The sequence below is a fragment of the Coturnix japonica genome, chromosome 11 (genome assembly GCF_054131305.1).
Source record: "Coturnix japonica strain WE chromosome 11, WE-NBRP24, whole genome shotgun sequence".
Classification (NCBI taxonomy): Eukaryota; Metazoa; Chordata; class Aves; order Galliformes; family Phasianidae; genus Coturnix; species Coturnix japonica.
The window spans coordinates 28,914,367-28,938,657 of record NC_140673.1 but is presented as its reverse complement, the minus strand read 5'-3'; the positions used below and the strand labels follow the sequence as shown (position 1 = coordinate 28,938,657).

The window sequence follows — 24,291 nt, the reverse complement described above, 5'->3', positions numbered from 1 at the left end:
TTCACTTTCTGTAGAGCTTTTTTTGGTTGCACTAAATGAGGTCAAGCAGCTGGATAAGAATTCTATGCACAGACAGGGATAATTTCAGATAGGCTTTATTTCTTAGTTTCACTGTTGTTTTTCCATTCATAACCTGCTTACAATGCAGATAAGCTGTACTGAGTCATATCTCAAGACACTGCAAAATTTGATACCAGTTTTGAAGGACACACTGAGGATGTTTATAAGCATCTTGCGGTGAAGGCAGGACCTTAACATCTTGAATGTGATTTAGCATAAGACTTAAGAAAATAGTAAGTGCAGATGCAAGTATGTGTGTAGTGTATTCAGATGTGAGAGGACTGTGACGTTCAGTGTTTTCAAAGGATTGTATTAGACCCTGTATTTTTAAAAACTGTTCCTTTCTGTTCCTAGGCGTTGTACAGATGTTATTTGCTGTGTAATCTTCATAATTGTCATTCTGGGTTACATTGCATTAGGAATTGTAGGTAAGTAAACACAGGTACAGTATACAGTAGTGCATTCTCACACCAATGATAAGCAACTTTGTGAATGTTATTACTTCTAACTGGCATGTCCATTCTGCTTATGTCTACCTAAAGCTTTCAGGTCAATAAACAGTGCCTCACCTGGAATCAAATTGTGAATTAACATTCACTGTCTGTCATAATTAGAGAGAAGGTCAAAAACATGTATTTACTGATGAAAATTTTGAAATGAAATGTGTCAAAAAAAAATTGGTTTGATGATTTTACAATCATAGTAACTGTTGTGGAAAAATCCTTTCATTTGACGTTAGACAGGAAAAGTTAGAACTAAATGCTTTGGTGTTTAAGAGGGTTTCTGTTCTGAAGATTTCCATAAGAACACATGTAAGCAGTGAGTAGGGAAGGAAGAGTGATAACTTCATTTATTGTGGGATCCAGAGTTGTTTCTCATTAGGACATTCATTAATCAGTAATGCTCATTTTGTGTGAGAGAATTGCATAAATGCATATGTGTGAAAGGACAAATAATACTATAAAAATGTACTTAATGTGTGTCTGCATGTTTGCCTAAACTCCTTCAGTTTACTTGTAAAATATCATTTTGGCTCTGCCTTAGATATAAGAAAAGCTGTTAGTTTTCTTCACTATTCTGTAATATCATTTTTTGTTCAGTACAGAGAAATGGTTGCACAGTCTTAATTCTTGGGGATATCTGAAAGCTGTTTGGATATGCTCCTTGGCAACCTGTTCTAAGTGTGTGTGCTTTTGTTCTCTTTCTGTCTGATTGACTGATTCTTCATTGATGTTCTGCTCTGTCCTTCTGTCAGTATTCAAACATAAAGCCAAAACTGAAGGAGCTGGACTCAGATCAGGGGAACTTTTGTTGTTTTCTTGCAGGTACAAATGCTTTAGTGGCTGATGGCCTGCCTTTGTGCAGACAGGCAGTGTTCTGGAGTGCTGGTATCTGGACAAACAGAAATGAAGTGTCTAGCTGGATACTGTTCTTGTGCTATGAAGTCTTGGCTCCATTTCTGTTACTATATAAACCTCTTAAGTCTTTGGCTAGAACTTTGTCAACTTCATATGTGCCAATTCCAAGGAACCATATAGTATATGATGAAGTAAATAAGTTTTCTGGATGAGGTGTGAGGCAGTGAATTAGCCATGTTCACTGCTGTGCACGTGTAGGAGTTTCCTATTGTATGCAAAACATCTGAACAGCCTTCTTTTGCTGCTAACCTTATGAAATGTGGGTTAGAAATAGAACCTATTCCCAGGACAGATACCAAATTTGTAGCTGGTTTCTTTTTCTTTGTTTCTTACAGAGAAGATTCAAATTCTCAATCTAGAAGTATTTATCTCGGCTCCAAATCCAGATCCACGTGGTCCCCGCTTTTCAAGTTTTCTAATACAGTGCTTCAGCTATTCTTTTTACACTGATTTATTTTGAAGTAGGTGTGATCAGCTTTGGCTCAACTCCAGGAATCAGCCCTGTACAAAATGCATGCATGTAAATAAATAATACATTGAGAAAAAATTGATAATCGGTTTTTAGTCATGAATTATGCCAACTCAAGTGTATAATATGGTTCTGCTATTCTTTCATTTTCTATTTTCATCTTCTTTTTGTTTGTGCCAGTACTCGAACTGCAGCCTTATGAGCATTAGAACATGCTTGAAAAAAAAACAAACATATATGACTAGATTCTATTTAATTTAGTGTTTGATAGTGAGTCGTCAACAATGCAGTACAACACACAAAACATGGTGCTGCTCTGTCAGGCTAGTTCTTGTGATAACCTTCTTCCCCCTGTTGAATTAGTTACTTATTTTTTACTACCTAGTCCGGTAAATAACAACTGTGTTTATCACATGGATCCTTTTACTGTCATTGTTCTCAAAGAAAGTGTCAGAGGAGTAGGTTCATTAATCCTGATGGCTAAGCCTTGGCACAGACAATTAATGAAGCTGCATATTTACTCTTGGGCTGGTAATTTTCCTTCTCTTTTTACTGTAGAGTTAATCTAATGCTGAATGTTTATGTTCTATAGCAGACTAATGTGGGATTTTTTTTAGTTCTACTCTGGATTTTAGCTTACTGCCAGCTACGTCCACCTGGCAGCTGGTCCCAGTGGTGTAATTCACAGAGCGAGTGTGTTAAATTACTTTTTAAAATTTAAATCATTTCATGTATTGCTTGATTAAAAACAAGACTGAAGCCTCGGGCACACAGGACAGGTACTGCTGAGCAAGAGATGTTTTAAACACTTGATAATGGCAAAGCAGTCTAAATAGGAATTCCATTGGGAAGTAACTTTGGCTCTGATGTGGTGAGGTATATCTCCACTGGTTCCTGTTTAGATAGTGATTAAAAAAAATAATGTGATCAAATGAGAAAAATAATGTGCCAAACAAAAGTTAAAAATAAAGATTTGAGTGCTAGAAAAACACTGGTGTATTAGAATCATTTAACAGCAGACAAATAAGGCCTTTTTGGATCTGTATATGAGCTTGGTCCATTTGGCACCAGTCTTTTAAGTATGTGAAAAACAGTCATCTCCAAGTAGAAGAAAAACTCCCTATTGTCTAAGTCACAACAGAAGTATACATGACATAACCAACAGAATCAATGCAGTTATCAGAGAGCTGTCTGCTTTCTGATGTCATACACTTATGTGTAACTGAGTTATCTGATACCTCCTAAATGTTCCCATTATCCAGTGTGAATGAAATGACTAAGTGAGATTTAATGAATGAAAATTTCAATGGAGTTTAACATCAGTGAAGAACTTCAACTTTCTGCGAGTATCAGAATACCACAGTTCATCTGAAATGTATTGTCTGGATATTCAAAAATTAATTGATACCAAGCAGCAAAGTAGTTCACAAACTCTAAAACATGAGCAAACTAATGTGTGTTAAAATGTACTAGAGGATTCATACTGGTAACCTAACACCATTCAGGGTGGGAGGTAGCATTACAGATTCTCTCTTGGTAGACAGTCCTACAACTATCTGCAGGTCACCAAATTTATGCTATATATCCTTGATGATAATGATGAAAATGTCTTGAAAAAGAAGGCTTGTTTTAAATTGAAGGAAGGAAGTTAGAAAAGTTCAGCATAAACTTCTTTTGCCATTCAGGCCTATGGTTCATACTAGCTATGTATGTAATGGATAAGTTGCTAGATACAGAACCAATAACTGAAAAATCGGATAATTACTAAGTGAGAGGACAGGAAATACTTTGATTTTAAAAAGAGCAAATGTAGTCCATTGAATTCAACCACAACTGCTGTATTTCTGTCATACTTAGGTAATCCCATTGATTTCAGTACAGTGGCGGTTGTTTGTGAACGCTCTCATTTGTCTGCTTCATCAGCTCCCTGTTTTCTCTGTGGCTGTAAGCCAACAGAACTTTTGCAGTACCTCCTCTTTCACCTTTTGAAACCTTATTTTTTTTAAAGTCCATTACTTAATATTTTGGATCCGACTCAGATATGTTTGCCCTGAAGATACAAGGTGAACTGACTTGCTTTGTTACTGATTCATCTATATTGTAGTTAGTTAGTTTGATTTGTATTGTTGCTTCTTATTAGGAGATGTACAAACCAATATCCTTCAGTGGCCATCAACAAAAATTGGAATGGTTCTAGAGAGGTGAATTTCAGTTATTACCATTACTGCTGTACACTTGACTATAATGTTAAAATGTGTGTGTATTTGCAGCTTGGGTACATGGCGATCCCAGGAAAGTGGTTTATCCAACTGACAGCTATGGGCAGTTCTGTGGTCAGAAGGACACCTTCAATGAGTGAGTACTAAATCTGAAGACTCATCTTTATGACTTATGCACTATGAGTGAAAAATGAGGTTTCAAATCCTCTGTCTGTGAGTGGTTCTTGAGCAAAGTTGGAGAGACATCAACACTTAAGATCCTCTTACTGCATTTATTCCAAATGAAGTTCAGATTAGTTGCTCAGAGGAAATCTAAACACAGATTATTACTGTAGTGCAGTTGTTGTCATCATTCTGAGAATATTTTTAGTTAAGTATGAATGTAACTAAGATTGCATCACTGATAGCATTGGAAGGGGCAAGCTGGCTCATCTAAATGCAAAGGCTAGGGGAGTTCTATCTATCTTGGGGCAAGAGTAGTCTCTAGAGCATTGCGATTTCTTGGTTCACTTCAGCACGCAACAAATGCCATAGAAGAAAGCATAGTAAAACTCTTAATTTATTCTGCCACTTATCTAGTGTATGTAAAGGGGAGACTGTGTGGTCAGGCAGCTGTAGCCATACCTTTCTTGGGGGTATCAGCCCAGTACTTACTTATCTCATTTTCCTGTTATTTTATATTTGGACTTTTGGAAATTAAGTTGTCACATCATTGTTTTCTCTAAAAATCTAAGAGTGTCTAATGAGAAAAGAATTAAGAAGTATTTTTGCTGTTTCTCTCTCCCTTTCAGAAAGTAATCATTAGGTACTTCTCATGCCTTTGCTGACTTTATGAAGTTGGAAATTGTGCGGGAATCAAAGCAAAAGCTACTATTTGATAATAGCTCTTGTTTGCTTCTTTATTTTCCCATTTAATTTTCTGGAGAGAAAAAAAAAATGAAACCACTGCCCAAAGGACAGTTCAAAAGGAAAGGAGGAGAAGGGGGTAGAGGAAGAGCTAATACTTACTCTCAGACTCTTCATAGAAGAAACAGACTAGGCTCTGTAAGAAGACAAAATCTCTTCCATCTTCTGACTATGATTCCATGTAGCAGTTGTTGGCAAAGGCCATAAGAGTCCTCTTTCCCTGTGAAGAGAATTGTAATGCTGTGTGTATGTTCCACGACACTGCACACTCTTGTCTGCCATTCACCCACCCCTCCATTTGTCTTTTCCCCTCTGTAGTCCACAGAAAGCAGTGGCCAAATATGTCTGGGGATCTGAGACACACAGCATCTGTTCACTGAGTGTGACATGTAGCCAGATCATTCTGTCTGATTCTTGTCACCCACTCACATTCCCAATTTCAATTTGCTATGCAAATCTTCAGTTATTTCTTAGAACTTAATTTCCAATTTGTATGCAGAAATGTCCCTGTCATTGCCAGGGGACAATACAACCACTGAGGATGCATTTTGGCATTTGTTTGCCATATTGAGGAGGTTTTTTTATCAAAATTTTATGTCAAAAGTTACATAATAAAATGTACTGTACAGGCAGGATTGTTCATGGCAGTGTTAGCATTAAGGCCTGCTGGAAGGCACCACTAAACAAATCCCTCTGGTCTGAAAAAGTGGAGATATAGAATGTGATTGAATGTCCTATGTGGATACTATACGCAGTGAGAAAGGCTAACTCACAGTGATGATTTTTCAAAGTCCCTGTAGGCTTAATCTGATTATGTTGTCATGAGAATCTCTTGTAGTTCACTTTGTGCCTCCCTGTAAGCCATCCATTAATCTCCATGTAATCTCTAAGCCTGTTTGCCTTCTACAGGACATACTTGTAATAATGAAATACAATACAATTTCTCTATAAAGGACACAGATTTATTCTTGTGTTACCTATATGTTTAATCTTTATTTTCTGCTGTTAATATCAGTGAGTGGGCATGAGGAAAAAACATGAGGGGAAAAAAAAAAAGACATGAGGAAAAAATTTAAAAAAAAAACAAAAACCAAAAAATTGGGAATCTGCCTATTGGAGAAAGATGACATTTAGGTCCATTTTATTCTTTTTATTTCAAGAATTAGCACTTAATGAATTATTTGCCAGTACATGTGTTTTGTTAAACAGCACATAGAACATACCCCACTAAAAAGAAGTGTACATTCTAAAATGTCAGGCAGCTGAGCTAATCTCATTTTTAAAGGGAGCTTGAAAATGAGTATATGAAAATGAAATATAATTATTATATATACAGGGGGACATAATGGTCTTGAAGATCTAGCCGGATTGAGTAACTGGTAGAATTCCAGTACTAATCAGTGTATGTGTTCTAGACTGGTGGGAGAAATATGACAGTAGCAACCTGGTTACCCCAAGAGCATTTTGGTTTTGATGTAACCATCCTCCTCCCAAGCCAAAACTCATTTGGGTTTCCACAGTTTGTGTCAGTGATGTGTCAGTGTGTATCAGCTCAGGTGCAGCTGTATTGTGTTCTCTTGTACAGGTGAGGCCTCAAGGGGATGTGTGCACTGTTATGTCCCATGGGGGCACTGTGCACAGTCCTGGCACAGCCGGCTGACTTTGAAATCATATAAAAAGGGCAGGACTTCTGGTATGCCATTAGAGATAGTTAATAATTGTTTTGAGATATAAAGTTTTAACAACGTATTTTGATCATTTAAACAGTAGGTGTTTAAAACCAGCAATCTTGGAGTTGTCATTTCTCAAAAAATCCAAATGGAGGAGGCCCACAAAGCAGGGCCTCAAGGCCCCAGTTTCCTGAAGCTGTTGATCATGGGGGTTGTTGTGCGCAAACCCCTTCGACTGTCCTTTGTTTGTATCACAGGAGATTTAGGAGCATTATTGTAAGATGCTATTATCGTTCTGCTTCCTGGCTAGCTGCTTTCAGTTTCCATCCATGAACAGTTTATGATTTTGGAATCACCTTCTGATAAGTGAAACAATCAGCTTTTACAATGTAGAGTTTGTTGATAGTAGTTTTGTGTGCAGTACATACACAGTATGTTCTGTACAAGCAAAGGGACCACACTGTTTTGCAGATATGTTTTACCAGATAGTTTTGCACTTCTTGGAGGCATGATTGAGACACTGTGTAACAGTAGTTAGGATTGTTTTAGCTTAAACCCTTGCTATGGAAAAACTGCTCAAAGTTAGTATTCTTTAGAAAAAAACTTCTGGTTTACAACATATCTTGGTATAGAACGTTCTGTGTCTGTGGTTTTCTTTTTTTTTTTTTGTCTTGTGTTTGTATTAAGACTTAAAAATAATAGAATTAAAATACCAGTGTATGCTATAGATTTTGGTATGCTAGGATACTTAAGCACCTATACTTAAAACATTAATTATCTTATATCCGCTTCCCTAGGAACAAGACCATTTTGTTTTACTTTAACATTCTGAAATGTGCCAGTCCTGTAGTGTTAATTAACCTGCAGTGCCCTACAACACAGGTGAGTGAAATACAGAGATATTTTCCCTGCCTTGTAGACGTGGTGCCTGAGAACTAGACATACATTTTTTGGAAGTACTGTTCATATCCAGCTAAATACCATACAGTTGTTTTATAGATTATATATAGAGCATAAAGTATCTGCATTCTGTTATGATCAGAGGAAAATAAATAGAAACTTATCAGATTGTGTATTTTAGGTCAGAACTGAATAAAAGTCTAGTTTAATACAGCAACTTGTTGCTCATTAATTTATTGCAGGCAACTGTTCAATAGTAATAAGTGTATACAAAAAATCATTTTAATTGACAGCTAGGATTTTCCAAACTGGGCATGTACAAGAAAATGTGTATATCCCCAGTGACAGTAGTTTCTGAGTGTGGTTAGATTTTATGTCACTTCAACAACTGAAGAAAGTTTGTTTCAGACTAATGCCAAAATCTGTAATCTCCCTTAACTGTGCTGCAATTTATTGTGAAGCTGTGAAATAACTCCAGTTACTGAACTCATGGATTAAAGTTATCCTTCTGATCTTTTTTATGTGAGACCATTTTATTGTCCTGGTTTGCTGAGCAATTGTATGAACAGTTATGTCAGTTAATCTTGGAAAGCAACAAATTATGGCCTGAGGTAGGTTGGAGAAGTTAGGGACAGGACTGCTCTGATCCACCCTTGCTACCAGAGTATTTGCACTGTGTAAATAACCAACAGACGATAGTTTGGTCTCAGTCATCTTGAGAATGTTTAGTGAAATACAGTGTTGCTTTGGATGAGAGCTGTTTGTGGTGGCCAGTTTACTGATTCGAGATGTTAATTGTCGATTTATTTCGCTGTCTTTGAAAAGTGGTTCTCATCCCAGCTTGTCATTTCTCCTGATCCCTATTCTTGCCAGATCTGTCTCATCTATTTACTGTGACTGTGCAGATCATTTGACACAGCTGAGATGATGGAAATCTCTGGGAAAGGAGAACAAGAGTCCTCTTAACTCTGTTCAGTTGCTGACAGAATGGGAACTTTATCCGCAGCAGATTTGTTTTTGGAATTTGGAATTTTGGAATTTCCATCTACCCACACTCAAGACACGGAAACTGTTACCCTGCAGTCTTTGGACTTTGTTACTGCAACAGTTCAACCCGTTCAGAAATACTGAGGTCGTTGTTTGGGATTTGACTGGCACAGTATTCAAGCTGGCAGTGGTCATGGATCAGGAAAGATGAGACACAGTTTGAGGGAGAGTGGGTAGTTACTTTATTTCAGACATCTCCAAAGCAGAGTATGTTCTTAAATTCTGTTTGCTCCTGAGGAGGTTTAATTCCCTGGTTTTATTTTTGTTTTGTTTTTTGGGCTTTTTTGTAAAAATGCTGAAGGCCAGGATGGATGTGACTCTGGGCAGCCTGGTCTAGTGGCTGGTGACCCGGCCCAGGACAGGAGGTTGAATCAGTGCTAAGCTATACTCTTTGGTGGCAGCAACAATACCTGAGAATGGCATGGAGCTGTGTTGGGGTGGGGTCAGGTAGGGGTTAGAGAAATGTTCTGCCCCATAGGGTGGTGGACGTGAAACAGCTCCCCAGGGCGCTGGGCACAACCCTGAGCTGCTGGAGCTCAAGGAATGTTTGGACACCACTCTCAGACATATGGTTTGGATTTTGTGTGGTACTGTTTGGAGCTGGGGATTGGACTCAGCGATCCTTGTGGTTCTCTTCCTACTTGAGATATTCTATGATTCTATGTCTTCCTTTTTTTGTTTTTTTGCAGCTTTGTGTCTCAAAGTGCCCAGACAGGTTTGCAACCTACATTGATGTTCAAGCTTCCTACAGATATAGGCCAGATCAGTGGAATTACTTCAAGCAGTACTGCAAACCTGGTTTTAATAATCCTCGCAAGGTGTGTATGTATCAAAAGGTGATGGGATACATTTATTCTTCAGCCAATGCGTAATATGCCTGCATTTACTGAACTGCATTGGAGCTTTAGATTATTCCAGTATCACCATATTAGGAGTACTTCCATATATATGATTGGACACTGCTTTACTCGTGGCTTAGGTCTTTTATGCAAACCAGATTCCCTCTGTCAGTGATTACCTTTTGCTTATGAAGATATCTGCAGCTACCTATGTTGCTGCAGTACTGTGGCAGGCAGTATTCTCCAGTACTTAGATACGCCACAGCAGTAGAACAGAATATCTCAACAGAGTTCTTAATGATGATGTGTCACTTACAGCTACTTAGTCTATTTTAGAGCTAGAAAAAATTGACCTGTCCTTAATAGAATTGATTTTGCACTGAATGGTAATGTAGATATTTCTCTCATCTTTAAAACACTTTACAAATCAACTAATTTAGTTGTGTTAAATTCTTACTCTTCCTGAAGAGAAAAAAACAAGAGGAGTTAAGGAACAACTTGTCAGTCACCTCTGACTTAGGTGCAGATCCAAAGTGAGCAGGTTTTTTATTTTTTTATTGCTAGAAAAAGCAATAAGAATAGCCTTTTCCTAAACCACATTGGCAGTATGGACTCTTACATTATGAATGTTTCTTGTAGTTCCACCAGTCAGATTCAGGGAGGCGGCTACAAAGCCCAGTTTGGACATTTTTTCAGACTGGGTGAGAAATGAAAGACATCTGCCCAGGGAGGTGGTAGAGTTACCGACCCTGGGGGTGTTCAAGGAGCGATTGGATGTTGTGTTGACGGACATGGTTTAGTGGGAGCTATTGGTTGGCCTGGATGATCTTTTAGGTCTTTTCCAACCTTGGTGATTCTATGATTCTATCTTGTTATTCTGCTGTGTGTTCAGCATTCCTATTTTTCCCCATTTTAGTCTGTTGCTCAAGTCCTACGTGATGAAGATTGTCCTTCGATGATCATTCCAAGCAGGCCTTGTGAGTGCTTCTACTTCTTACGCACATCTTAGATGATTATTAGTATTCACAGTAAAGCACAACTCAGATCTGAAAAACGTTTCGTAGCAAGGTTTCTAGGTCTGTTATCTATTAGTGACTGTTGATCATTTTTAAAGTTTAAAAGTATATATATATATATTTTTCTTTCTGCTGTTTGTGAACATTCAGCACGTGCTCTGGTCAAGCTGAGCATTTTCTTTCTCATGAGTCACCACTAATACTGAAAAAAATTACTCTTCTAGTTAAGCACATGGGCAAGCAACCCCATTTGCTTCAAGAAAATATAATGTACAAAGGATTGTATGAACAGCTGTTGAAGTTCAGAGCGTACTTGAGCCTAATTGCAGTGCAGCTTAATTTTCACTTGTAATGCTGGCTCTGTAAGGCATATAGATTAGTAATAAAGAGACGAGAAGATATTTTGTCCCTACAGTTAGCAGGTATTTCTGATCTCAGATTTGGTCCCAGCTGCAGGGGTGTAATACTAAGAGTATTTGTCACTGCATGAAAATGAGATACTGCTGTTTGTTTTTCCGTGTAGACATTGTGTAAACCAGGGGCAGGTGTTTAAAAACAAACAAACAAACAAAACAAAACAAAACAAAAAAGCAAAGTTAAGAATTATTAAAAAAATTGATATACTGACCCACAAGTCAGAAAATTGCTGCATAATGTAGATTGAATGAAGATACTAAGATACCAGCTCTGCAAGTCAAAGATTACAAAGGGAGGAAGAGAGGACAGTTATTCTAGACTGAATATTGAACCCTGGTCTCATGTGTTGGAACCAGATAAGGATAGTGCAGAATTGTTATGTAAAATACAGCTGTGTAGGAGTGATCTGCTTTCCTCTTCCAAATGAAAACCTGAACATTTTGCAGGAAAGAGCCAGGAAACAAAGCAGAGTATGTGCCTATCTCTCCTTTTCTCTCTCTTTTATAATTCCCTCCTCTTTTAATCTAACCAAGAGTTTCTGTAATTTTTTCCATTGCTTCCTCTCCAAGAATATCTAGTGACAATAACTGCTATTGCAGATCATCTGGCTGCATCTGATGCTTGCTGTTATGTTTTGGTTTGGGTCTTAATACAATTAGTGACCAGCTATGTTGAGTCTGTCCCTGGAGACTCATTTGATTACTGCCATGTAAGTGACATATTTCAGATGTTGTAGTATTTATAAGCTGCCAAGATACTGGCAGAGTAATTCAACTCTACAGATAATACTACTGTTTTTTGATACCACCTAGACTCTCCAGTTTAAATCAATGCTTCCATTATGCCTGAACTTATACAAACATAGGACAAGAAGTTCCGGAGTATAAAAAAATATCATATTGTATATGTTGACCCTATCAATAGATCATCAAGTGAAAAACAATTGATAGAATTAAATTAAAATAATTTAAGTATGTTAGAATTTGTTGCATCTGCTTTTAGAGGATGAAAGTGGAGCTTGTCATGAAATGTAATGTGTATGCTTCTTTTTGCTATTTCAAATAGTTCTTAAGAGATGCTTCCCAGACTTCTCCACAAAGAACGGTGTCCTAACTGTGGCAAACCAGACTACCTTCAAAGATGGAAGAGGGAAAACAAGAAACGTAACTGATCTCAGGGAAGCTGCAAAGTAGGTTCTACCATTCTTTACTGCTCATTTGTTGCATTCTGAGATTGTGAAATAACTTAGGCTGAAGATGACCAGGCAAGATTTGCTAATAGACGGTGTCTTTGTGCCTGAGCAAATGCAGTTTCAGTAAGGGAAACTAACACTGTGGAATACAGAAATGAGCAGGGAACTAAAGGTCTTAGTCTGATTGTCTCAAAGTAATTGTCAATTTTTAAATCATTCTTGGCTTTTTTTTTTTTTTTTTCCCCTAGCCAAAGAAATAAAGAAAAGCACTAAAGAAAGTTGAAGAAGGCTAAAAATGAAACCTTAATGTGCTGTGCCATTTCCTGTGCTTAGCCTTTCTGCTAACATGGAGTGTCCTAGTACTACAGGCATTTAATCTTAGAAGAGTGCTCCTGTTTTTAATGTGTCTAATGGTCAAAAAGTGATGTATGATAACACGTCCCTTGCAGATGGACTTTCCTGGAGTCACAACTTTTAGTACATGCTTAACAATACATGCTTTTCTTGTGACGTAATAAGCAATTATTAGCACTTACAGGGTTTTTTTTTAAATAAAGCTGTATCAGGAGATGCGTAGATTTTTTTGCTAAAGTTTTTTGAAGGTTTTTAACTTAGAATCTTCTTTGACATACATAAGATTGATATTGGCTTACTTACAGAACTGAAGCTGAGTAATACTAGTAGTCCTATTACGAGCAATGTTATTTCAAATTCATTTACTGGGGCTATCTGTTGTTTAAATAAATTCTGCTTGTCTACCTAACGCAACCTTCTCTTGGGTTTGTCTTTTTCAGTGGTATCAACAATGTCCTGGATGCAAGATCAGTTGGAATGAAAATTTTTGAAGACTATGCCATTTCTTGGTATTGGATATTAATGTAAGATTTTAATGAGTAATCGTAAATTTTCCAATGCCACTTTGGAGTGTGAAGAAATTGAAAAAATAGATCATGAATGTGTTTGTTACCAATTCTACATTTAAACTCAAGGAGCAATTGTAACTTCCTTTCGTCACATCATAGTAATGTTATGATTTTGTACATGAGAAAAGTTTAGCACAGCATACATGTGTAGAATGTAGATTTGGAATCAGTTTTTATTATCTTACCAGGAAAAAGCTGAGAAGCTGGTGTATACAAACATTTTTGGATCTGCCCTATAAGACTGTCATATCTAAGCTACTCATTTCTACCAGCAGACAATATCAAAAGGTTGTATTTCACAAGGAAGATTTTGAAATGCAGATTTTCAAATAATTCTCATATGGGACAAAGTGACATTCATTTGGAATAACAGGTGTGCGTGAAAGAGAAGATTCTCACACTTTTCTCACTTTTTGTTTCTGTCTTTTATTTCCGCAGTGGGCTGTTCATTGCAATGATAGTGAGCCTGCTCTTCCTTGTGCTGTTGAGGTTCACAGCTGGGGTTCTCTTCTGGATTTTCATCTTTGGTGTGATTGGAATTATAGGTTATGGTAAGTGTAATCTGGCCTGGGAGGCTATTTTTCCTTATGGCTTAGGTTTGGGAAAGGAAAGTCAGTAATTACTTCTCCCTGTTGTAAAGTTTATATAATGCATGGTTTTGGACATGGTTAATAGAGAAGGGCTTAAATGGTAGTAGAACTTAGTAAAAATTCAGCTCTGCTGTCGCAACAGCAGATGTATTTACCTCAATTATCTATCCATGGTGCACTTTCTATTCATTTGTACTGATATTTCTTTTTATATATGTTATTTCATAGTTTACTGGTCTCACAGTAATGCATTTTTGTTTTTTGACATGCTGAGGACAAAACACTTGGCTTGTAGAAGTTTATTTAAAAAAACACTTGTCTTCGCAGTCTTCAGAAATACACATTTAATATTGATTGCTTTTTAAAAGGCATCTGGCATTGTTACTGGGAGTATGATCATCTCAAAGGAATACCTGGATCTGACCTCACTGTTTACGATATTGGATTCCAGACAGACTTCCGAGTGTACCTACAACTGAGGCAAACGTGGCTCGCATTTAGTAAGTGCCCTTTAAAACTGATATCACTTAATGGATATTCAGGAAAATGAATCATTGTCTTGTTACAATGTCTGCCTTCTAAACACGTCACTCAGAGAGGTAAGACGAATTATTTTTCCTTTGTATTGTACAAAATACCTGTTTTTTGCAAGGAGGGTAGTATATTTGGAAAAAAAAAAAAGATGCAATTACACTGCTGATGGCAGTGAAAAACATGCTTGTATATTACACTTCTTGTACTTTCTGCGTTCATAATGGGCAAGAAATTAGTCTTGATGAAGTTGCAGAAGGGCATATTTCTCTCCCAGTCCACTTATTCTCAAACTAATACTCCTAGAAATAAGATTAATAACTCTGTATGTCTTTGTAGAACTCTTTATGATCAGGTCATTGATTTTTGTTTGTTTATTTATTTATTTATTTATTTTTAGTCTGCTCTAAGACTGTGGAATGACCCTTCATAAATTTCATCAGCTTTGTTTTCATGAGTGCTTCATTGCCTTCTCTTACAGGGGCATGTGCACTTATATTTAAAACAAAATTCTACTGGAATAAGAGAGCTTGCAGCATTCACATCTCCACAGGGAAGAAGGGACAGAAGAGAGAACCAATGTGTGGAAAATATAAATTTCATTGCTATTACTACTCTACTAGAAGGCATACAGATGCTTTAGCTGGGATGAGGAATGGAATGTGATCTAGATAAATCTCTGCCTCTCCCTATGAGTAGCTGAATTAATAGGACGGTAGTATATAGGTTAATCTTCTTTCTTTGTTTTGTGTCTTCATTGGATTGTCAAGATCATGAGGCATCTTTTTATGTATTGTTGAGACAAATCTTTCTAGTATGCTGTCTCTAGAGGATCTTATGATTGTATTATGTCATTGTGTTTCCAACCTCTTATAACTCTCCTATCTCTTCTCCCGCCTGACTCTAAGCAAACAGTATGGAATCTACCTGGAGGTCAATGTCACTTTCAGATTAGTAAACTAAGGTAGTCAGGATCTAAATTAATTCACCCAGCAAAGCAGTTAAATATCCTTTAAGAAAATGTGGTTTTGTTTTCATTTGGTTCTTGATAAATTTGATCTTTTTTTGTTGTCGTTGTTATCTACAGTGATAATACTTTGTGTTGTTGAGATCATAATCATTTTGATGCTGATCTTCCTAAGAAATAGGATCCGGATTGCTATTGCACTGTTAAAGGAAGGTAGTAGGTATGTTCGTCTGACTTTAAAATATTTTTTTAATTTATTAAAATTATCTCTGGGGTATAATCTTCTTGAGCTTCATCTTGTACTACAAGGTTGGGAGTAAATGTGCAGTACTGGATTTGTTGAGAATAATGGATAGTATATGGAATGTTCGTTCTCTGTTGATGAGATTTTGCTTATAAGAGCTTTCTGTCTTGCAATAGAACATTTCTTATATCTCAGTTCCTTGCCTTAGGAGTGCATACACAGTGGTACTATGTGTCCTTAGTGCAAAAGGGTATATCAGCTGAAATGCTAAGTGTGGTACGGTATTAATGGGAGCCTGGGAACCTATATCTGCCAACCTTGCTCTGTCACTGGATTGTCTCCAAAGTGCCATACTGGTAGTAGAGTGTTACAGTGGCTGTTATTCAGAAAAGACTTCTTCTGGCTTCAGTGAAACTTCTGTGTGGACATGCATGAATCTGCAGAGACTTCCATGACCAGACAGTGTAAAATGACTCAGTCCAAGACACTTCTTTTCAAATCTGAGCAGAGGGGAAAGCAGAGCAAGATGTGTTAGCTGAAGGACCGGGAGACTTCATTTTGTTTCCTGAAATCTGTGTAGACTTTGTTTGCAATGGCTCTTGTTTTATACAGTGCTAATGCTTAGTTCTTTTTAAAACTGCTTATGTAACAAAGGGGAAAAGGGCTCAAAAAATCAGAACCTTGGATTTCAGTACAGGTAGATTTAAGGTGTGATTGACAGCCACTGAAAGCATCTTCCTTGGCAGTAGAGCTCTGTTACTGGAGGTCATAAACTTAGCTCTGAATATATCTATGTATGCTTTCTGCCACCTCTATTGGCACTATGGTCCTCAGGAATCAGAATTTGAGATTTTTGTGATTAAGAAATACTGAAGCTCTGCATTCGGTCAAGTGCTTGTTTCTTTCTTATATTATTGTGCAAGTAGAGCATAGCAGTTAAAATAGATAGAACTAAATTATACTCTTTAATTCTTATTTCATAAACTCAGGAATACTTTAAACTGTTTACAACAGTTTTCTTCATAGCCTTGACAGTTACAAGGATTTCAGAAATGTTATAATTTTTCTGCTGAAATGGAGAAAGAGAAAGTAGAAGACGGGCTTGAACATGGCAAATAGATGAATTTAACTATACTGGTGCCAATAAAGTGGAGTGGTAGAAATGCTGAAGTAAAGATGTGAACACAGTACCTGCAGAATTCTGAGGTCCTAGTTCCAGATTATGCTACCACCATCAACAAGTAGCTGTAACTAAAAAAGATTATACTAGGAGCCAATAAAAAGCTTGTTTCTTAAATTGTTTAACTTACTGATGTCTTTTATTTCTTTCATAGGGCTATTGGCTACATAATGTCTACACTGTTCTACCCAATTGTCACCTTCATACTCATTGCAATTTGCATTTCCTACTGGGCTGTGACAGCTGTGTATCCTTCTGCCTGTATACCTCCGTGGATAATGTTTTTCTGCTCTAAAAGTGCAGAACATAACACTGTGATATCACCTAACCAAGCCAGTATCAAGAAGCCTATTTAGTCACCTATCACTTGCTGCACTGATGCAGGATTGTTTCTCCCTGCACATTTGGATGCAATGTATAGTTTGGACAGTGGACTTAATTTCTGCCAAGGCAGTAAGGATCATGTAAGACCGTGTAAACTGCTTAAGGTTGACTTTAACAGATGAAAAAAAGTCCTCAGCGAAGAGGGAATGTGGCATTTAATGTGCTGCATGCTCTACATGCCTGATGTTAATGGTCTCAGCGGGGGAGGTTCCAGGTGGTCTTTGTTCAGGGAAGTGTAGGAGAGAAATAAAAACTTACAGTGCGTGAAGTTCTTTCAGCCACCTCCTGGAAAAGCAGGGATATGACAAGGTATTGGAAACGGGAACATTGCTTTTTGAAAACAAATTTTTTCTTCTTTCACATATCACTAAGTTCAGATATTGTTTTTCATGACAATGTTTATTTATCCTTGTGTTCTGCGTCTACTTTCATCAAAGTAGAGTAGTCAGAGGACCACTGCATAAATTGCCTTGCCATAGGTAGATGTGCAGGAGAGAGTGAGGCTACCTTCAAGGTTTTTGCAGAATCACAATCACAAACTTCAGGGGTTGGAAGGAACCTCAAGAAATCATTGAGTCCAACCCACTGCTAAAGCAGATACCCTACAGTAGATTGCACAGGTGAGTGTCCAGATGGGTACTGAATATCCACAGAAGGGAACTCCAAAAATAACGTTTCTGTTAACTACACAGGTTCTTTAGTGCTAGTGATTCTACACTGCAGAGTCGTAAGTTGCTCAAAGCCTACAGTTCTGTGATTCCTCCTTAAAACATTTTGTTAAGTTTTCTAGCTACATCAGGAGAACCTGTGTATAAAGTAATGGCTAATCAAACACTGTGCAAGTATGCAAACCTGACCTGTGACCCAGAGGTAAGTGTAAGTCATGTCTACCTATAGCAAAAATTACAAAAAAGAAGTAAAAATAGTAAAAATTGCTATTAAATGCAATGCTAGTAGGAAACATGCATATTTTAGAAGAATTATTCTTCATGTTAAATCTGCAAAAAAGTATACTTCACATAACACTCCTTTGTTTAAAGCAATTTACAGACATAAAATAATTATCCTTCTGAACTGTCCTGTAAGGCAGGTGGATATTAATGGTTCTATTTTACAGGGTGAGAAAGAGAGAGAGAGAAATGCAGATTTATTTGGAAAGTTGTTTTTAAATTTGTAAAGTTTCTATTTCATTGTCTTTGCATCATTTCAGTTAAAATGGATGATTTACCCAAGGTGCTGATTTGGTCTACTGTTTTCAAATAAATAGTATATACTTTTTTAACCTGAGTATGTTTTACTTAATGAAACCAAAGCAGTATCTGTATCTTAAAAGGAGACTCCTGAAATTCAATTTCCATTAATTTTTGTTTCAGGCAAGGGATCAGCAGCCCTGTTTGCTAACTCCATAGTTTAAAGTCAAGCATTTGCATAAGGCATTAACGTTAAATCCTTTAAATATGTAAAAAGCTTATGTATGTGCTATTGGAATGTAGTGTTGGATAAGTTAATGAAACATCAAGCAGAATTATATGATGCTGTATTGTCACTGAACTAGAGATATTCTACACGGAATTCATTGTGTTGTTTCTTTTTCTTTCTATACAGACATTTAACACAACCAATGTAACGAAATTATGCCCAGGTGCTCAATGTACATTTGCTTTTTATGGAGGAGAAAGTCTGTACCATAAGTACATCTTCATCTTTCAGTTAGCCAATGCCTTTGTCTTTCTCTGGCTGGTAAACTTTGCAATTGCACTGGGTCAGTGTACCCTTGCTGGTGCCTTTGCCTCTTACTACTGGGCTTCTCGAAAACCAGCTGATATTCCACTGTGGCCGCTCTTCTCTTCATTTGGACGGGCAATAAGGTAAGATTGTGGAGCTTTATGTGAGCCTTGTAATTTATTCAGTAAGTGTTCTTTTTAAAGTTAGGGAGGCCAGATGGAAAATATAAACTGAGAATGATTAGCCAGAAAGTGTATTTTTTATGGGGATCATGAATCCAGTAGCACAGCAGGGCAAGGCAGCTGCATCTCGATGCTGCAAGGTCTGGCCCCTTACAAGGCTGAGCAGCTGACTTTATTCTGGAACAGTTATGTCATTTCCAGAACTGCACAAAGGACAAGGTTGTGCTGATATGGAGTGCGTGTTCTGTGCCACTATGATTAAGTTAAAGTTTTGACAGAACTAATGTGAATGCAACCATTAAATAGCATTTATTTTGTTTTAGATACCATACTGGTTCACTGGCATTTGGAGCCTTAATTCTTGCAATTGTCCAGCTGATCAGAGTAATACTGGAGTACTTGGATCACAAACTGAAAGGTGGGATTTATGAATTGGCACCAGGTTATTAAAAACTCCTTAGATAGATTATTTCCTTCCTTTCCCCAGACAATTTTTCAGCAATAAAAAGAGATAAATTCCACATTAGTACTAGCCATTGCAGTTCTATTTGACAGTCATTGAATTTGTTATGATTTGCTGAAATTGAGTAAGTTGGATCTTCAATGCAGAGTTCACATGGGACATGAATCTCATCTGAGATCTACTGAGCTAAATTTGGTTAGGAAGTAGAGTCTGCACCCAGGAGAAAAGAAATAACGTTTCTGCTTTCGCCACAGTTTTAAGATTGTTTTCTCAGTATGTTTCTGTGTTTTGAAAACTGTTCCTAAGTTCTGCCTGTGATGTACTTTTTCCTTTTCTTCAGGTACACAGAACTCCTTCACTAGATTTCTACTCTGCTGCCTCAAATGCTGTTTCTGGTGTTTGGAAAGATTCTTAAAATTTATAAACAGAAATGCCTACATCATGGTATGTGCTGTCTTTGCATGTGGTCTCCCCTACCTGGGACACTAAGATACCTTAGCAACTACTAGTTGGTAAACAGCCAGCAGTACTAGAATCTGCTGAATAAATAAAGTGATTTATGGGAGTTTTCAGGAAATGCATGTGGTGCTGCGATGGAAAAGTAATTTTTTTTTTTCCTTCTTCTAAGCTATGCCTTTTCTTGCCTGTCCTTGTCCATTCTCCCTACCCTACAAAGAAAAGTGGAAGGCAATGGCAGCACTGGTTAATTTCCCGCTCTGATTCAGCAGCTTGAGTCCTACTTCAACAAGAATGCTGACTTGTTTTTTATTGCATGTTGATGTGACACTTCTGCTTGGAGGCAGTGTTTGAATAAGGAAGTCAGAAGGTGTGTGCTTTCTTCATTTGCTCTAGGTAGACAAAGGCACAAATTCTATTAGAAGCAGCAGTGATGTTACTCTAAAATAAATCTTGTTTAGCTTCTGGAAGAGAAATCCCAGACTGTCACCTAAATATATGCCTGTTTCACCTTAGGATGTTCTGACTTGAAATAATTTAAGTGATTGAATGCTAATCACAGGCATTATCTCAAAGTAAGTGGTATTAATAGGTCAATTTTGACCCATGTTATTTTTCTGAGCATCTTGTTCACAGCTGGCAAACTGATTGCACTCCAGAAGAGCTTTCTAGACACTACCAGCTCTACAGACATTATTCCAGAAAGATGAAATGGTTTTGTTCCTCTATGACTTCAGTGGCCATACTTAAAGCTTATGTAAATCCACTGATTTTGGTGCCAATATTGCTGATTTCTTTTTGAGACAGTCAGGTCCAAGTCATTACCTAAATGGCTCAACTCACCTCTTCAAGCACCTTTTCCATTGGCTATAAATCTGACAAGAATAGCTAGCAAAGAGAGAAAAATCCCTCAACACATAGTATATTTTGCTCTGTTTGTAATACGTAGTTGTGACCTTTCAGGTGACAGATTTGTAAGGGGCAGCATGCTCAATATCAAGTGATTTGGAAAAGAAAGATGAACGATACTTTGTCACAGTCTGATGGCAAACATTGAGAGGTAACAGGTGTCTGGGAAAAGTGCTTTATGTTCATGGTAGTGTTCCCAGGCCATACACTAGAGGGAGCTATGCGTTACATGCAGTGTGATTCCTAACTACAAGAGTGTATCCTAATCATTTAAAACACTTAACAGCTCTGTTATTTTGCAGATTGCCATATATGGTAAAAACTTCTGCACCTCGGCAAAGGAGGCATTCTTTCTGCTCATGAGAAATGTGGTGAGGTAAGGGGCCATCTCCCAGTCCTTGGAAATGTTAGGATTTGGCATGTTATGGAATCATGGAACGTGGCAAGATGGGACTGAGCAAAAAGAGGACCTACCAACAATCTACATAAACACTGCTTTTTGTTATGGTGTTTATTTTGTCTCTTTTGGGCTAGCTTATCTGTGACCCTAATAGGAAGTTTGAAATAAGAATATTTTGACACTTTTTTTTTCTTTTACTGACAACAGCAATAAGCAGTCTACAGACCTAATTCATTAGGCCTAATTCATTAAGGCCTAATTCAGCAAGATGCTTGGGTTGGTTTTTTTTTGTTTTGTTTTGTTTTTTGCCTCATTGGATTAGGCTATAATGAAGTTTGTCTCAGCATTGCTTTTCTGCGTTGTTACATTGTCAGTCTGTGAAACCAGCAGAAAACAGCTTCCTGTTTGCATTTTGTTAGTTATCCAAAGATGTCATGAAAAAGAATACAAATTTATGTTTTGTGATAACTGTATATTGTTTGTCCTTTGCTGAACAGAGTTGCAGTTCTGGACAAAGTTACAGACTTTCTTTTATTCCTGGGGAAAATTCTCGTAGCTGGTGGTGTAGGTAAGATAACTGTTTTTTTTTCCAAATTCCTATTTACTGTTACCTACAAGTATTCCTCCTGTATTCATATATGCCTAGTTAACATTTAGGAGGTTCTCCTTCATCTGGCTATTGAACTTTTTATTTTATTTTTTCTCACTTTTTTTATTCCCTTCGTGGTTGTGACAGCATCTTTTCTGTAATTGCTTTAATTAGGCTGGCAGTTGTTGCTAGCAGAAGGACTTCTGCAGCCAAAGCGTTATAGCTGGATCAAATCAAATTCATATCCATTAAATCAGCCGTAATCTGTTCTCCCTCCATGAGAATTGAGCAGACATTCTCATGACATTCACCTGAGAGTAGACTGCACGCATATGAGAGGAGGTGGTGCAGGTCTGCAAGAGATGGGCATGACGTTGTGCCATGTTCAGTCCCATTCAAAAGAATCTCCAACCAAAAGTAAAAGAAGATGTTTTTAATATCCATACAGTTTTTTCTTTGCTGTCAGTAGATATAAAAATATATATTTTTGGTATTTTATGGCTTGAATTGATTTTTAAAAAATGAAACACTTTCAGAAATTCAGGTTGGTATTGTTTCCTGACAGCTTATCTACGTTGTGACAGCAGTTTCAAAACATTGTTTCACTAATAAGCGTATTTTGTATCCTGTGTACTTTAAAAGATTACTAGTGAACAATATTTTTAGTAGAAATTGAAAATTATTATCAAGACCAGATATAATTTTTTCTGTCGCTATTATGGAATGCCTTGCATGCTGGGGCACAAAACTGATTTGAAAGGTTTTTTGAAATGTAAGCCATGAAATATTGAAGCTAATTCATGCCTTCTTTCTTTTCAAAAACAAATTATTTTGGCTACTTCCATTTTAAATGAACTGTTCTGTTCTAAATCTATTATTGTGTACTTTACTAGTGCTGCTATTTCTTTCTTTCTTTTTTTTTTTTTTTTAATATGAAAGAGGTAAGAATTTCTTCAAGCAATAAAATCTAAAGCAGGATTTTGCTGACTGCTATTATTTTGGGGGAAAAAAAGTCCACCCACTCATCTTTTGTTATTATCCCACATTATTGTCTTTTTCATTATCAGTTATTCATTTTGAAATTAATTCCAGTAGTCTGATGAAATAAAACAACTGTTTAAAGTCTTCCTTGACCAATGAATATCATTATGGTAACTGATTCATTTACGTCTCTCTTCTGTTCGGAATAGGGATCCAGGAGATAGTTAGGATGGAGGAATTGATTATTCACAAACTTGTATAAACCAACCTTGGATCTACTGTGTGCTGTTTTTGTCACATCCCTTCTTTAGGTGTTAAGAGATATGGTTTAGTGGTTTGTTGTAGCTATGGTAATGGGAGGACAGTTGGACTAGATAATCTTGTAGGTCCTTTCCAAACTTGTGATTCTATGATTCTGTGAAATCAGTTACCCCAGGAATTACTAATCTTTTGTGCTCCTTGCAGGTGTTCTTGCATTCTTCTTCTTCACACAGAGAATACCAGTCTTTGCCCAGGAAGCACCAGCACTAAATTACTACTGGGTACCATTGTTGGTAAGGCAACCATCTAATCCCCTGAACACAGAAGGCAGTTCAGGATGTTCAGATTAGTCAGGGTGTGTTCTGGTAACAACAGCTTCTGTCATGCTCTTCAGAGAGGAGTGATCTGATATATTCTGCTCCTCTGGGTTGCTCAGACAGAAGTCACACTGCAGTAACTCTTCACCTTCTGAAAAAAGAAAAAAAAAAAGGTTTTAGATTTTCTTTGTTCAGACTTCCCAAACAGCAAAGGCTGATTGTGAAGCACCAATGACATTGTGCCTTATAATGAAGAAAGTCTGTGATGTATCTCTTCTTGCTTCTGTAGCTCATGTAGACTCTGGAACAACTCCAGGGTGAGTTATTACTTTGAGATTACAGTCTTGAAGGAGTTCAGAATGTGCTTGACAGATATTCTCCATAGAGGAGGTTGAAATGTCTTCAGTTTGACAGCTGAAAAACTAGTGGCTACTGCATGCAAAGTCTTGGGTGTCTAATCACTTTCCACAGCATCAGTAGCATCTGATAGAGTTAAGGAGGTGCAATTAAATCTTCCATAATTTGCTTAGCAGACTAGGTATCTGACTTAACATTGCCACATTGGTGTCAAGCTAACATTTTGGGTTTTATTGTGGTTTGTCTTTTGTAGACTGTCATTATTGGCTCCTACCTAGTGGCACACGGGTTCTTCAGTGTCTATGCAATGTGTGTTGATACACTTTTCCTCTGCTTTTGTAAGTACTGAGTTTTCTTTTATTAACATCTGCAAGTCACAGGAGGAGTACAAAACTACCTTGTCTGTTGCTTACAGAATTTCATTTACATGGTTGGAGATTGCGTGAGGAAAAGTATTACTTTGCTTTTCAAACTCACTCTTCAGTACATGCTTGAGTGCAGAAGCGTGTCTCAGTTTTAAAGTAGCAGAAGAGAGCTGCAGCTCATATGGATATTTGGCTGTCTGGGAAACTGTTGATCATGGCCTGAACCTCTGACTGACCACCTGAGGCAAGCAATGAGTCAGCTGTGGGAGCACAGGTGAAGGTAATTCAGCTGTGCTACTGGGAGGGGTGGAGCC

The 24,291-nt window shown here is 37.4% G+C and overlaps 1 protein-coding gene across 6 annotated transcripts in view; it reads left to right on the top strand.

Moving 5' to 3' along the window:
* The window catches only part of SLC44A5 (solute carrier family 44 member 5), an 86,943-nt gene that overhangs the window by 56,429 nt on the left and 6,223 nt on the right, over positions 1 to 24,291 (top strand). For 4 of the 6 annotated variants that reach the window (XM_085512469.1, XM_015870851.3, XM_085512467.1 and 1 more), the window contains exons 3-21: positions 415 to 488; positions 4,218 to 4,302; positions 7,540 to 7,624; positions 9,379 to 9,507; positions 10,445 to 10,505; positions 12,027 to 12,150; positions 12,948 to 13,031; positions 13,515 to 13,627; positions 14,035 to 14,166; positions 15,285 to 15,384; positions 16,743 to 16,835; positions 17,755 to 17,842; positions 18,578 to 18,840; positions 19,203 to 19,297; positions 19,683 to 19,786; positions 21,010 to 21,083; positions 21,605 to 21,675; positions 23,143 to 23,231; positions 23,866 to 23,950. In XM_085512469.1, coding sequence (XP_085368595.1) covers positions 10,484 to 10,505; positions 12,027 to 12,150; positions 12,948 to 13,031; positions 13,515 to 13,627; positions 14,035 to 14,166; positions 15,285 to 15,384; positions 16,743 to 16,835; positions 17,755 to 17,842; positions 18,578 to 18,840; positions 19,203 to 19,297; positions 19,683 to 19,786; positions 21,010 to 21,083; positions 21,605 to 21,675; positions 23,143 to 23,231; positions 23,866 to 23,950 — 1,537 coding nt within the window. In that variant the 5' untranslated portion in view covers positions 415 to 488; positions 4,218 to 4,302; positions 7,540 to 7,624; positions 9,379 to 9,507; positions 10,445 to 10,483. Of the gene's footprint in view, positions 1 to 414; positions 489 to 4,217; positions 4,303 to 7,539; positions 7,625 to 9,378; positions 9,508 to 10,444; positions 10,506 to 12,026; positions 12,151 to 12,947; positions 13,032 to 13,514; positions 13,628 to 14,034; positions 14,167 to 14,678; positions 15,163 to 15,284; positions 15,385 to 16,742; positions 16,836 to 17,754; positions 17,843 to 18,577; positions 18,841 to 19,202; positions 19,298 to 19,682; positions 19,787 to 21,009; positions 21,084 to 21,604; positions 21,676 to 23,142; positions 23,232 to 23,865; positions 23,951 to 24,291 lie in introns of those variants that run through there. The other 2 variants (XR_014933093.1, XM_085512470.1) reach the window with 2 other exon arrangements.